This window comes from Carassius auratus, chromosome 2, assembly GCF_003368295.1.
Source record: "Carassius auratus strain Wakin chromosome 2, ASM336829v1, whole genome shotgun sequence".
NCBI lineage: Eukaryota > Metazoa > Chordata > Actinopteri > Cypriniformes > Cyprinidae > Carassius > Carassius auratus.
Genome location: NC_039244.1, coordinates 15,910,796 through 15,924,942, shown reverse-complemented (window position 1 = coordinate 15,924,942; position 14,147 = coordinate 15,910,796). Strand labels below are relative to the sequence as shown.

At 37.6% G+C, this 14,147-nt stretch overlaps 1 protein-coding gene across 4 annotated transcripts in view; it reads right to left on the bottom strand.

Moving 5' to 3' along the window:
• Nucleotides 1-11,365, bottom strand: part of LOC113117607 (disks large-associated protein 1-like) — a 31,880-nt gene extending 20,515 nt beyond the window's left edge. For all 4 annotated transcript variants that reach the window (XR_003294188.1, XM_026286397.1, XM_026286404.1 and 1 more), the window contains exons 1-3: nucleotides 10,699-11,365; nucleotides 3,163-3,340; nucleotides 1,874-2,114 (exon numbers count right to left, since the gene is read on the bottom strand). Coding sequence is in view for 3 of the 4 variants with exons in the window: in XM_026286397.1 (XP_026142182.1) it covers nucleotides 1,874-2,114; nucleotides 3,163-3,340; nucleotides 10,699-11,039 (760 nt within the window). In the remaining variant the exon portion in view is untranslated. The remainder of the gene's footprint in view (nucleotides 1-1,873; nucleotides 2,115-3,162; nucleotides 3,341-10,698) is intronic.
• Between the last annotated feature and the right edge of the window lie 2,782 nt (nucleotides 11,366-14,147).

Below are 14,147 nucleotides of genomic sequence, written 5' to 3'. Positions count from 1 at the left end.
CATACAGTTCTGTCTATAATGCCTCACTTTTTTTCTACTCTCCTGCAAAAAACAGTATTTTTGAAGAGTACTTTATACTTTATATTTATGAATACTTTATTCAATTATACTTTATATTGAAATATACTTTTATTTATATATCTCCTATACATATATCATCTAAAAATATATAATGTATTTCCAGACTCTAGGTTGGGTTGCCATTGATACAGTCGGCTGTGCCATTGTTTATACAATTTACCTTTTATAAGAACTTTAACTTTTAATTGACTTGAGTCAATTTCCAAGGTATCTGTACCTTTACTGAAGTATGACGATTTGATACTTTATAAAACACAGAACAATTCCTACAGAAATGCTCCAAAAACTTGTGTAAAGCATTCCCAGAGGAGTGGAAGCTGTAAAGGGGGAACCAACTCCATATTAAATGTCTCCACATTCAGAATGTCATTCACTGTTGGTCTAATGGTCAGGTGTCCCAATCCTTTTGTCCATATTGTGTATATAATATAGGGTTTTCCTACAGTCGAAACACTGAATGTGTGATTATATGACAGATGATGCATTTTGGTTAGTTATACTAGATAATATAATATAATATAATATAATATAATATAATATAATATCATTTGAATGCTGAGACTTTGTTTCAAACATTAAACATTCACAAATCATTTTATCAGCATCTTTCCATAAACAGCTCTGTGACATGCAACTCAGAATGGTAAAGCACTTCACATATGATTATTTCTACCTACACACTGTACATCGATATAATAAAATATAAATTGTGGAAAACCATGCCTGAAATTGCCTGCATTCGGAGTTAGATTCATGCATTGATAATCGTTCATCTTATTCATGATATGATGTATTATGCAGCACTGCAATATTCAGATGCTTCCCCCTGCAGAAATAAATCTGATTCCTTGTCGAAACAGACTGACATCTTGTTTTAACAGCAATACATTTGTTACTAGCGTTTCAACAGCAGCTATGCAGTCCACCAATAACATCCAGAAACAACAGAAACACATATTAGCGACCCACAGCATGACTCTCAGTGCAAACAGGTCTTTACAATCATAGTTAAACTAGGGCAAAATATTTTTAAGAACAGACAGGCTTCACCAACAGGTTTAACAGTAAACAAAAGCCTTGCAGTTTCGAGACACTGTGGGCATATTTTATAGAAATATCAACTATGATGAAATCAAACTAGGGCATGATGCTAGGAGTGGATTACTGATCACTGGGGTTCAGATGAAAAAAAATGTCTGCCTGACATCTGGATCACTGTTGGTCACTCGCAATATCACAATAAAACACTTGTTTGCGATATATTTTCAAATCTCAGCTTGGATACATTTTTTAAGATACTCAAAAAATGTATCCATTTTTGTTTTAAGATACTCAATTTTCCATTTCATATGTAGGCTACTTTCAGAGCACATGCATTGATTTACTCGTCCTGTATACACCAGATTACATCAATCACATCCACTCAATCATTCAGTTTCCCATTACCGCTGTTACTGCCTCACGGTGCTAATAAAAAGCAAATCAGACACATCCTGTCAGGGCTTCTGAGGATAAACATGTTGTGATCCACAGAAAAAAACGACAAATTAATATTGATTCTTCCTCTGGCAATCTCCTTGAAACATGATAGAGAGATGTATGTACTGTTAGAGTGAGCTGCAAGATGATAGATAGATAGATAGATAGATAGATAGATAGATAGATAGATAGATAGATAGATAGATAGATAGATAGATAGATAGATAGATAGATAGATAGATAGATAGATAGATAGATAGATATATCGACAGACAGATGAACAGACGGATACATAATGTATTTGAAGGCTGACCTGTGCTGCTCTGGATGGTTCTGACAGTAGTGGTGGTTCTCGGGGGGGAAGCTGGGAGCAAAGGCCCGTCGTCGTCGTCCTGTGAGCAGCCCTGGTCCATGGCACGCACGTAACTGTGACTCCTCATGCGGAAGCACCCGGGCATGGGAAGGTCCAGGGTGTCCACTCCCTGTGACTCCATTTCACTGAACAGACTCTCACACATTGCCTCGATCTGCCCGTTAACCTCAACCTCACTCATCTGCAGACAGAGGGGAGACACACAGAGAGAAAGAAATGACAAGAAATGAAAATTTGAAAAGAACAGCCAGGAGCAACAGACAGGCCAGAGCTTAGGGAAAAGAGGGGGGTACCCTCCGTCCAATGAGCTCCGAGACCTACTTAGCATGGGGTACTCTATGTAGAGGGGTGCTGAACCAAAAGAAAGGGGGAAAAACAGAGCCAGAGACTGCAGAGATGTCATTAGGAGCAGGTAAGAAACACAGAAGGCAGTGGCAAGAGGAGGAAGAGTCCAAAAAAGAAACGCAGTGAGGCTTGAAGGACAGCTTTACAGGGTAAATGAAGGTGCACGCCACACCAGCAGGGAGGAACTCCTCAAGTGGAGTTTATTGACACGGTGGAAGACATTGAGACAGTGCCAGGATCAACATGTTTATTAAAGTTGTTCAAAACAGAAGCCGAGGGTGGACAAAAGCTGGGGGTTAATGAAGATGTGATAAAGTAGAAGTGTGGAAAGATGTGTCTACAGCTTGCAGCTCTGTACCAGTCACCCATGAGAGCTAGATGGGCATATTCTTATTTCCTCACTGTGAAGTTAAGAATCTCAAATCATCTACAAAATCTATATAGGAAGGTCTAAAGCATTTGAAATGTTAATATTTCAATACATTCCTAGTATATTAAGTTTTTTTGGTCTTCCAGCAGATAGCACGTGCCATTTCAAAGTCAATGTTGGTGCCAAATGACAATGATGTAATGCTTGCCATTTTGTAATTAGCATGACAAATCAGTGCTTAGGGACTAAGTGTGCCTAAGACAGATGAGTAACTGTCTGATGAATGTTATCCCAGTTCTATGAAACATGGAGCATATTAGTTGGTTAGACATACAGTATACATCTGTGACTGAACAATGTTTAAGGTTATGGCCCGAAATCATTTCACCGGTGGATGAATCGCAGGTCAGTTTCATGGTTTTTCACTGGATTTGTTGGACTCTTCTGGCCTGATTTTGACCTTCCTCCCCTTGCACCCCCAACTATGACCGCGTGTTTGGGGGTGAGCACAAACCTGGCTGATGGTGCTCATAGCCCTCATGTAGCTCTCGTTGCGTGAGCGGTATTGTGGAGAGGCTAGCAGAGATTTGGGGTCCAGGGTGTCCATGCTCCTATTGATGGAAACTTCACTCACTGCCCGCAAGTAACTGTGACTCCGGATCTGCAGCTTTGGAGAGTGTTCTGTGGAGATACTGTGAATGGAGGAGAAAACAAGTGATTTTTAGGGATTTGCTGAGAGGGAGCATTTTAGTACTTCCCTGTATATATATACACACACACACTCCTTCACACACACATCTAATTAAAATAAATAAATAAATATAATTATTTAATATATACAAATATTTTTTATTAGTTCTTATATTACATTACTATATACAATTATGATTACAATTTTCAAATAATTTTTACTTGTATATATGTAATATGTAATATTAATATTACTTTAAAATATTACATAAAAACATTAACAATGAGTCCAGTCATTATATTTTAAATACTTTGTAATACTGACATAAAAATAATAATAATAATAATAATAATAATAATAATAATAAATTGATTAATATTTTTTACAAATGGATTGAATTAATATATTATTCATGTTATACATTTATGGTACCCCTTATATTTGTCATATATGTTATATCAAAATCAATAGTAATAGAAATAATAATATATTTTATATTTTGTGCAGCATATCTTAGATGTCAAAAACACACTTTTAAATGAAGACGCTCTGGTCATTCTTTTCTAGATAGCATGATGCAAACTGAGAGCCACATATTATTTCCTGCAATCAAATGGGTAGCATGTTCTTTGACGTCATGAGCATTAAAAGCATTTGGATGCCACGCTCCTCGTCAAGGTTCCTTCATCAAGGCACGTTGGGGGGCTATGAGCAAATCAAATGCTCATGCAAGACCTCTGCATGTGTCCAGTGCACAGCAGCCTGCATTATGGATGTGACTGTTTAAATAGATAAAGGGGTGGCTCCATCAGGTCACTCAGGCATAAAGCAGCTCGGGCGAGTGCAGCACACGGGCAAGGAGAGAAACAGCTAAACTCACTTAAAGCTGCCCACGCAGCCCAGCACACATGCCCGACAATCACGCTGACACTTTGCTGACAAGCAGACACCTTGCATCCGCATCAGCAGTATGGGAATTAGTGGAAGCTCCAGCATTGGTGTAGATCTCCCACCCTCCATTTGCATTGCTTCACACATACATAATAAGTGAACACAGTAACTCCTCAAGGAGCGGTATGGTACAGTCCAAAATGCCCCAGGGCATTTCTCTACACTGCTGGAGAACGGAATGGCTAAACTTCACAAGAAGCACTCAGGGGGGCTGAATCCCCCATGGTGGACCTGGATTTGAGTGAACTGGTCATGCATGATGTCATCTTTGCGGAATAAGTTGATAAGTTTCCGCCTCACTGTCTCGGTCGTCTCAACGGATTGGTCGCTGTGCGGTTGTTAATTACGTCAGCCATTCACAATGCAGCGCTGTGCCTCACGTACTTTCTGCTGCAGTGGCAGCTCCCCGAGGCATCTAAGACTGTCTATTTTCATGCTTCACAAAGATACCGAGTTGTATCTGACTAATGTACATGTGAGTTATTCGGTCTTCTGAGCTATAAAATAAGCAGCCCTACTCCTACTTAATGTAAAGAACAAGCTTGATAAATATAGACATCAAACACTCACTTAGGATGATTAAACATTAAACAGACAATGTTAAAGGTCAAAGCACTGTCCCCTGGCATATAATCGGAGCTTTAGTTGGTTGGGAGGATTGTGACTGTACTCTAAATCAAACAAACCTCCCTTGCACATGCAGATGTAACACTGGCATTTGAAGCTTTTCTTCGTCAATAAACAGATAAAACCATCAAAATGCGGGATTGAGGAAATTCCACAAGATGAAATATTTATGAGCATTCATAATGCCAGAACAGTATTACAAATCTGCAAATCCTACAATCCTTGTCTGGGCTTTCCAGTGCGCTTAGGGTGGAATCTCAGAGCACTTTCGTGAGCTTGAGCAGATATGAAGCTGACACTGAAGCAAATAAATTACTGTACACTGCTGTCTTGTCAATCCTACATTTCAGACGCTGTTAATCTCACCAATGGAATTATTGAAGGAAATATTAACAAAGAATTGTTGGTTTCACCACTGATGAAATTGATAAAACTATAGAACAGTATAGACTTAGATTAATACACTGTAAGTACACTATACATACATGTAAGTACACGTACTGTAAAATAAAGTGCAACCATAGTATTAGATTTTGAAGAAAAACATAGTTGACAAATTATACACACACACACACACACACACACACACATATATATATATATATATATATATATATATATATATATATATATATATATATATATATATATATATATAAATAAATAAATCGGTGGATTTCCGTTGCTGTCACCGCTATATATATATATATATATATATATATATATATATATATATATATATATATATATATATATATATATATAGGTGAAAGCAACGGAAATCCACCTGTCACTCAAGTGACCACGACCTTAATTATGAAGAACTTTAAGGCTTAATATAATTTAAATGAATGAGTTATAAAAAAAAAATCACCCCCCTCACAGTTGTCATGATTTAGCTACACAGACCAAACTCATTTTTTGCACCAGGCTGTAAACATTTTTTTCTGCTGTAAAGTTGGGCATTTTAACATGGGGAGTCTATGGGACTGACTCCCTTTTGCAGCCAGCCTCAAGCGGCCAGTCGATAAATTGCAGTTTTAGTCACTTCTGTATGAGCTTCACGAGAGAGAGCGGGAGGTTGGCGCTCGATTACAGCACAAATCTGTTACTATGGCAACCCCACAACGTAGACCAACCCCCGCTCGCAAACACACACGCTGTACCTCAAGTGTGCCATAATGTGCTGGACTTCACAGGCTACCTCACAATACACAATAAAGCAGTTCTGAGATAATTGATTTATTGCTATACAATCCTATGATACATCTCAATAACTGTCAAACTATGAAAACAAAATGCCTGTGAAAAGGTTAATAGCAGGTTCCCTCTCTTCATTCAAGTTAAATTTTGTCGTCATTTACTCACTCTCAAGTTGTTTTAACTCTGAATGAGTTTTTTTTTTTCTGTTGAACATAAAAGTTATTATGAAGAATGTAACCAAATAGTTAGTGGTCCTAAGGGACTTTCATAGTATTTTTTTTTTTATGAAGTTAATGGGGACCAGCAATTGTGTTCAGCACATTAAATAAATTAATACAGGTTTGGAATAAAAGAATAAATGAATCTTATTTTTTAGGTGTATATTATACAGGCATACAATTGTTTTTTCTCTCAACTGCTTACTTTCACTTTAGACATAACCAACTTGGTTTAGATGTAAACCTTGTGTGTTTTCAACAGTATTAGCACAATCAAATGTGAAAGATACTTTAGTCCAGTTATCAGGTGCTGTTTGACAGGCTTTTCAGTGTCAGAAGAAAAGCATGCAAATGAAATGCTTAACCGGAGTGGAGTGAAGGCGGAGTGGTGTTTCTGATATCAGTGAGCGAGGAGTGGGAGCAGGAAATGGTTAAACCGGAGCAGAGCTGGAGCTGGAGCGGAGTGATTATGAAATGTTTGGAAGGGAAGTTGTTGACGCTCCACTCCGCAAACATACTCTGCACAAATGTTGCTGTTTGTTAATGAATGTCCTCCAGCAGGATTTTACACAGAGTAACAGCTCACCATCAGTTACAAAAGACACTGTAACAGTCTGTCACAGGCAATTCCAGTTGCATCTTTCTGCAGTACATTTCTTAAATTATCCTTTGACAATGTTCTGGGCTGCCATCTAATGGCAATTCTTTTTTTTTGGCCTGATGGCAAACTTACTTGCCGACCCCTGGTATATAAGACGAGGTGTGTCCAGACTTTGGACTTTAACGTGGCTGGGGCATCTATTATACTCACACTACTGTCCACCATCCCATTAAAAACCTCTTTTTCTTAGGCTAGCATGTTTCCTTCTTTCATGTGTTGAGCGCCACCTCGAGGGGCCATGAAGTAGTGACGCTGCGAGCAGTGAAACCTATTCAGAGCACCTTTTTCATTCATTCAAATATTTTTATTTGGCACCAGCGTATAGATTCTCATATTGCACAGAGAAGGATGATATACAGCCATATATATATTTAGTCCCACCTCTATTTAAAACCACAGTGATGCAGTCATATTGCATTAAGCCTACTAAATGCACCTGTGGAGAACCTGTAAAGTCAATTAATGCTCAGAATAAGTGACGCGCTCCTGCTGCTTACAATATCTCAAGTCAACTAACATGGGAGGGTGTTTTACAATGCAAGAGCTTTTAAGGAAGTCTCTGGGCTAATTAGATTAATTACTTGTACCTTTGCCACTGCAGTGGCATGGCATATTGTGCTTCCTTAATTAAATCCACACTCGGCTCCTGACCGGCAGGAATAATGGTGTTGTGTTACTGTGGAGATGCTTGCTGATATCTCAGAGAGGGAAGCATGTCTGTCTGACCATCTAATCTTGCACCCCTCTATGTTTCCGTGTGGATCCTTTATGGGAATATCAGCTGCGGTTCTGCCCGTCAAGCTGTGCTAGGAGCCCCAGGTCATACGGCCGGTTGGTAATTAGCACAGCGCTGAACTCTGGCTGATTAGTCATTCATTACTCAGCAGAAACAGAAAAGCCTGGTGACCTACATTAACAGGAGTCAGGTGCCCATGGGGAAGCAGGGCATGGAGGGACAACAGTCAAACTCAATCAATCTGAGCTCAGAGCTTGACTAAACCAAAGGAAGAACACAAAAGAAAACAGTACAGAATGAAAGTCAAAGGGCACAAACACCCAGTTTGAAGATAATGTTTTGCTTAAACTTTGAAAATTTAGTGTAAAATCTCTCAAATCCAACGGCTGTCATTTGATATTATTTCATTTATACAACAGCGAGTCTCTGATGCCCCTCTGGATAGACTACTAATGGATTTTCAATTTGAATCGCAAAAACATGATTAATTTGAATTGAGAACCAACCTAGAAGGTAAAAGCTTTTGTATATCACATTAATGTTCTTAGAAAATGCTTTCCAAACAATGCAGTTTACTGCAAAAATATTAATACATAAAAAAAAACTATAAAAATAGCAAAATAGAAAAAATGATTGGACTCTATTAATTTGCATCAAGCATATGTTGTTCGCTCAAAGAGTGAGAACAGTGAGAAGAAGAAAAAAACACCATCTTTATGGAACCTTTTTTACTCTACTTAAATATATATATATATATGTGTGTGTGTGTGACACTGGACCACAAAACCAGTCTTAAGGGTCAATTTTTCAAAACTGAGATTTATAAATAGTCTGAAAGATGGATAAATAAGCTTTGATAAGCATTGATGTATTGTTTGTTAGAATAGGACAATATTTGGCCAGGATACAACTCTTTGAAAATCTGTAATCTGAGGGTGCAAAACAACACTGAGGAAATCACCTTTAAAGTTGTCCAAATGTAATTCTTAGTAATGCTTAATAATAAGTTTTGATATATTTATGGCAGGAAATTTACAAAAAATATTCATGGAACATGATCTTTACTCGATATCCTATGATTTTTGGCTGCAAAGCAACAATTTTTTTTTTTTTTTTAAGAGGGGTGAATCTTTTCTATACCCACTGTATATGAGTGTGTGTGATTATTTTTCAAGAGGAGCACAGGAAAATGACAAAAACCTGAATAAAATATACATCTTATCATTAAAACTGCTGAAATAAATGAGAAAACAAAACAACAGAGATCCAAATCCCAGACAAATTAATACCTTGACTAGAAAAACAGACTTTCCCTGCACCTCTCTGTAGGGAGATGAGTGCAGCACTGCAGAAAGTTAATAAACTCGTCACTCTCTACAGATCTGCATGCTTGGCAGATGTTAGAAGTGTTGACTATAGCACTGGTGCACTTTAAAATGGGATTTTTTTGTGCTGTTAGATGGTCAGCTGGATGACTATTACGTGGCTAAAGCACAGTCATTCTTCAAGAGATGCCAAGTTTTGGATACCATTGCAGAATAACATGCTTATAGCTGTCCCCAACTTCAAACACTTTCATTCTTACTTTTACTTAATGTTATATGTAATTTAAGTAACACACAAGACATATTATAAGGGCCCTTAACTGTGGAACTCAATGGAACTAATAAAATAAATCTGTAATTTAAACTTGTAAATCAATTATCCATTACTGAATCAGTTCAAATAATGTAAAAAGCTGCCATCAACCAAAAAAAAAAAATAAAAAAAATAAAATAAAATCCAGAAATCAACACAATATGATATCATACATCTTTTGCTTATTGGTTATTGTTGAATTATATTTACTTTTAACATTTTTTTCCTATTTCCACCATAAATCTTCTGTACATGTTACAGTATATGCTTCCAGGTGGAACATCACCCAGCATGGTGTCTACTGACTCAAATCATTCACTCAGCTAATCAATTCAACTCATTCTAAAGATTGAGTTTAATCCATAACTCAAGAGAGAAATTTAGCTTGACTTCCGAACTGGATAAAATGAATCAGTAGAAAGCCACTCTTGAATCAGACATCACTAGATGAAATTGCAGCAAATGGTCACTGATCAATTTAGTAGTTCATTATCAGGAAATATCCAATTTGTCACAGCTTCGCAAAGAAGTGCAGTTGAGAACAGAAGGTCTAAGCCGGGTGTCAGGACTGAGCTGCCTTTTTAAAGAAAACAGTTGGGCAATTACATAGATTATCTACCAGTTTAAAGTATTGGCTATTACTTACATGACTCTTTTCATTTTTGCTCGTTTTTACAGCAATTTTCATTTGTGTTTGTACTGATAAAAAATGGCTATTCCATACTATCCAAGACCATGTATAATCTTTCCTACAGTAAACAATCATTATGAGAATGATGAAAAATGTATTTAAATTATATTTTTTCTAATACATATTTCTAGCAGTTTCCAGGAGCAATAAACACTTGGCATATCAATTGAACAATTAATTTGCACAAATGGGCCTGCACGATACATGATTCCGTACATGGCAAGCGTTCAAAACATTTATTTTAGCATTACTGATATACTATTATAGTTAATATCAATATTTTGAATTAAGATTTTTTTAAACTTTTTATTTAAATTTTAGTTAAAGGTTTAGTAATTTTGCTGTTTGTTTTTGCAATTTCTGTCATTGTGTATCCTTTTTTATCTATATACTTCTTTTAATTTTTTAGTTTTTTAGTACTTAGCTCTTTGTAATTTTTTTTTTTTTTACATTTAAAATTTAAGTTTAAAATTAAATAGAAATATTACCTCACCAGGTAGCTGAAATAAAGGAAGTTTTTTAGATTTTATTAGAATTTTTTTTCTTTAAATGGTTGCAGTTTTAGTTAATTAAGTTAACTTTCAAAATAAAAACAAGTGTACACAATTTACACAATCTAAATCTTAGAGCTTACTTCAGAGTGGTCATCTCTGTCAGTGATGGCTGGGTGGCTTTGAGGTAGCTGGCCCGTCGTGCCTGCATTTTGGGTGAGGGTTTAGGGCTGCCGTCTGAGTCTCCGCTGTCATCCTCTGCCATGGCTTTGACGTAACTCCCGCTGCGCATGCGTCTACATGGGATATCCTCATCTTTCCCCAGTGGAAAGCCTCCCCACTCGTCTTGAGGGACCTGCGGCGTCAGAGGTGACACTGTGTCATGAACCTCATCTGAAAGGTGCATGTCACCGTCCAAACTGCCTCCCATGCGCTCCACAAAACACCCGTACATACATACACACACACACATTCTGATCTCCATTTCCTGTTTTTTTGAGCTGGCAGAGATAATTAATGAGGCTGCCGGTGTGAGCTTGCATGATTACACTAACGACGCCTCCCTGGATAGTTAAGCATCTGTCTCAGTGCAGCTCTCCCAGGGCAAACTCTCATCAATAGGACTCTCTGAATGTAGGAGAAGTTGGACAGTGGTTTTAAGAGAGAGGAACAACTCGGAATAACAAAAGGGAAAAGCTCATATTTTTAACCACCTGGTTTTAGGATAATGTACTGTACATTCACAAATATCTGTAATACTTGGTGGTATTGTTACCATATAAAAACAACGATCCACAGTATTAGTTTCATTGTTTAAATCCCTCACAAACTTATTTTTTAACTATTATGTGGGTCTGGGAACACACATCTCCCCTCAGTTCAAATGCTGCTTCATAGCAAAAATCTAATATTTATTCAATAAATGTCTGAATGTGATACATTACAGTATGCAAATTACCAAAGGCCAAGCAAAACTCATGCTAACAGAGAGCACAGCTGTGTGTCAGGCCGGTATGCTGTATGCATCACTCTGCATGGAGGTTCAGTATAAGGTTTGAAAAGAGATTCTCGGCTGGCATCGAGAGAAAATCCCACTTTAAAGAATTTCACTGTGATTATATGAATCACCGCAGAGCTTGTGTTACTGGGGAAACGGCTGGCCTTGACGTCAGGAAGTGTTTAAAAGGCAGTCAGAGGAAGAATGACTCCAGTAACATTTGGTTCTTTGCCCACACAAATCCACGCTCACAGACCCGACAAACACAAAAACTTCCTTCAAACATACCACAAACACCCACACAAGCCTTTAGTCAAGTGTTGAGCAGAAAATGGGAATAAATCTTGTTGAGCAGACCTGGGTACAAGGTTCAGAGTCCTGACAGCAGATTGGGCCTCACTTGATCATTTCAAGGGATGAAAGACAGTGTCCCACATGAGAGATTCCATTTTCTTCCACATTTCAGTTTTCAGTTTATATCTTTAGGTGCTTATTCTAGCCCCATTCCAGTTTTCAGTTTATATCTTTAGGTGCTTATTCTAGCCCCGTAAATGTCTCTTCACAAACACCTTCTCCGTATGTGTAGAAAACTTTTAATACACTTTTAATTTTATACAATATTATTAAAAAAATCTAAAACATATATTAGTTATTAGTATATTTTATTATTTTATTATTAGTATTTTATTTAATATTTTATATACTACTACTAATAATATAATTATTTAATGGTATATTGAAATATAAATTACAACATTTTTTGTCACATTGCGCAGCTCTAGGAGCAAGCAAACCCGAAGTTGCATTTAAAAAGAAAGAAAGAAAGAAAGAAGCTTAATCTACCATGCACTCAGATTCCCGTTGACCATATATGGCCTTCCCTGTGAATGCATAAAATGACTGACAGGCAAAAAGGGCCTCAAAGTGTTCTGACTGGCAAGCCCAAGAATCTGACTGTGAAGAGCTGTCACGAAACAGGTGCCATTCTACAAAAGTAGCTTAGATTTTTAATCTAAGGATGTGACCTATTCTAAAATGCTAAGAATCACTGAAAACCCTATACTGATCAATCACTTTTGTGAACCCCCTCAGTGCACACACACAGATGTTCAAACTCTCAAATGAACAAGCGTAAAACCATGTATAATGTCTACATCAACATAACTTGATATCAACAGCAAATCACAACTTGCTGAAAGTCTAAAGAATTTTTCCACAAACCTTTAGAACAAGAACAGCACAGTGCAATGCCCTGTCACTCACGGTTACTATGGCAACTGGCGTCCAGATTTAGCCCTGAAGAAAGATGCCAATTATGCTTTGTATTGACAGAGCATGATAGAGAACATGTGAGACATCCTGCCAGCTCAATTTAGACTCTGAATTAGTGTGTGGCTGCCCACGTGCAAACTCTGATTCACAGTCCACTGCAGGTGGTCTAAAGTTGTGGTGGTTCTTTAGTTCGCCCATTTAAAAGTACAGGTTGTAGGAGCTGCCACTAGAGGGCGCAACACAAAAACAATAACAATCGCGTGGTTTGATGACGCTAAGAAGGAGCATGGAATGATGGGATTTGTTGTCTTCTACCCAACTGCTGACGGCCATCATTCAGACAGAAAGATAAATCATGGATTTAAACACGAGTTCAACGATTCGCGCGAGTAGATTACATACAAAGTCAATTCAAAGACACGATCAGACTATGGATCAGACATGTCTTTGCGCGGGGTTTAGAGACGCGATGCCCCGCGTTTGGCATGTATGCCCAGTAATACTAATATTGTTGATTGTTATAATAGCATACATTTTCTGTAAAGATACAAATCAAAACAACTCACCTGTTGAGTAAAACACAAGCAAGATCGGCATCTCTTTCTAGTTCAAGTTTGTTGCGAAGCTACTTCAGCATTTGTCCACGACAGTGTTTTCATGTGGTTTCTACGTCAGTAAAGGCGGTACAAGGGCAACTAACGTCATTGACAGGCGACTACACTCCCTGTGTCACTGTTTAGAATGGGAATTTTCTCATGATTTACAAGTAGTTGAAAACATTAGAGATATTGTTAGTAATCAGCTGGACAAAATATATAACACTAGCCTTGTGGTTTTTGGATATTTTACTGCAATATCTTACAAATTGTACCTTTAAGGGTCATTATATATTTCTACATTTGAACATCATTTTTGCCTCTCTATCGCCATCTCTGTTTGAAACATAAAATTGTGAGTTATAAAAACTCAGCAACTGAGTTTTATCCTCTTCATACACAGCCACATGAACACCACTCATCCAGTTTGCTCCATCCAATCCCCCTACATACAGACACACACATGCAAACACACAGAGAGTCCAACAAATAAGAACTTGGTAAAAACATTGGCAAAAAACAGAAGTGTATTTCAGGTTTAGAGAGGGAAATAATACCAGCCAGAGATCAAATGGATCCAAACAGATGCTTGTCAGCTAAACAGAAAGTAAGGCAGCTAGTGGGTTGCACTTACTTCTCAGCAGAACTCAAATCAAAACTGGAGGCTCTCTCCAGTGGTGGAGGAGGAGAGGAGGGGTGGTGGAAAGGTGGAGGTGGGTTAGGTGAG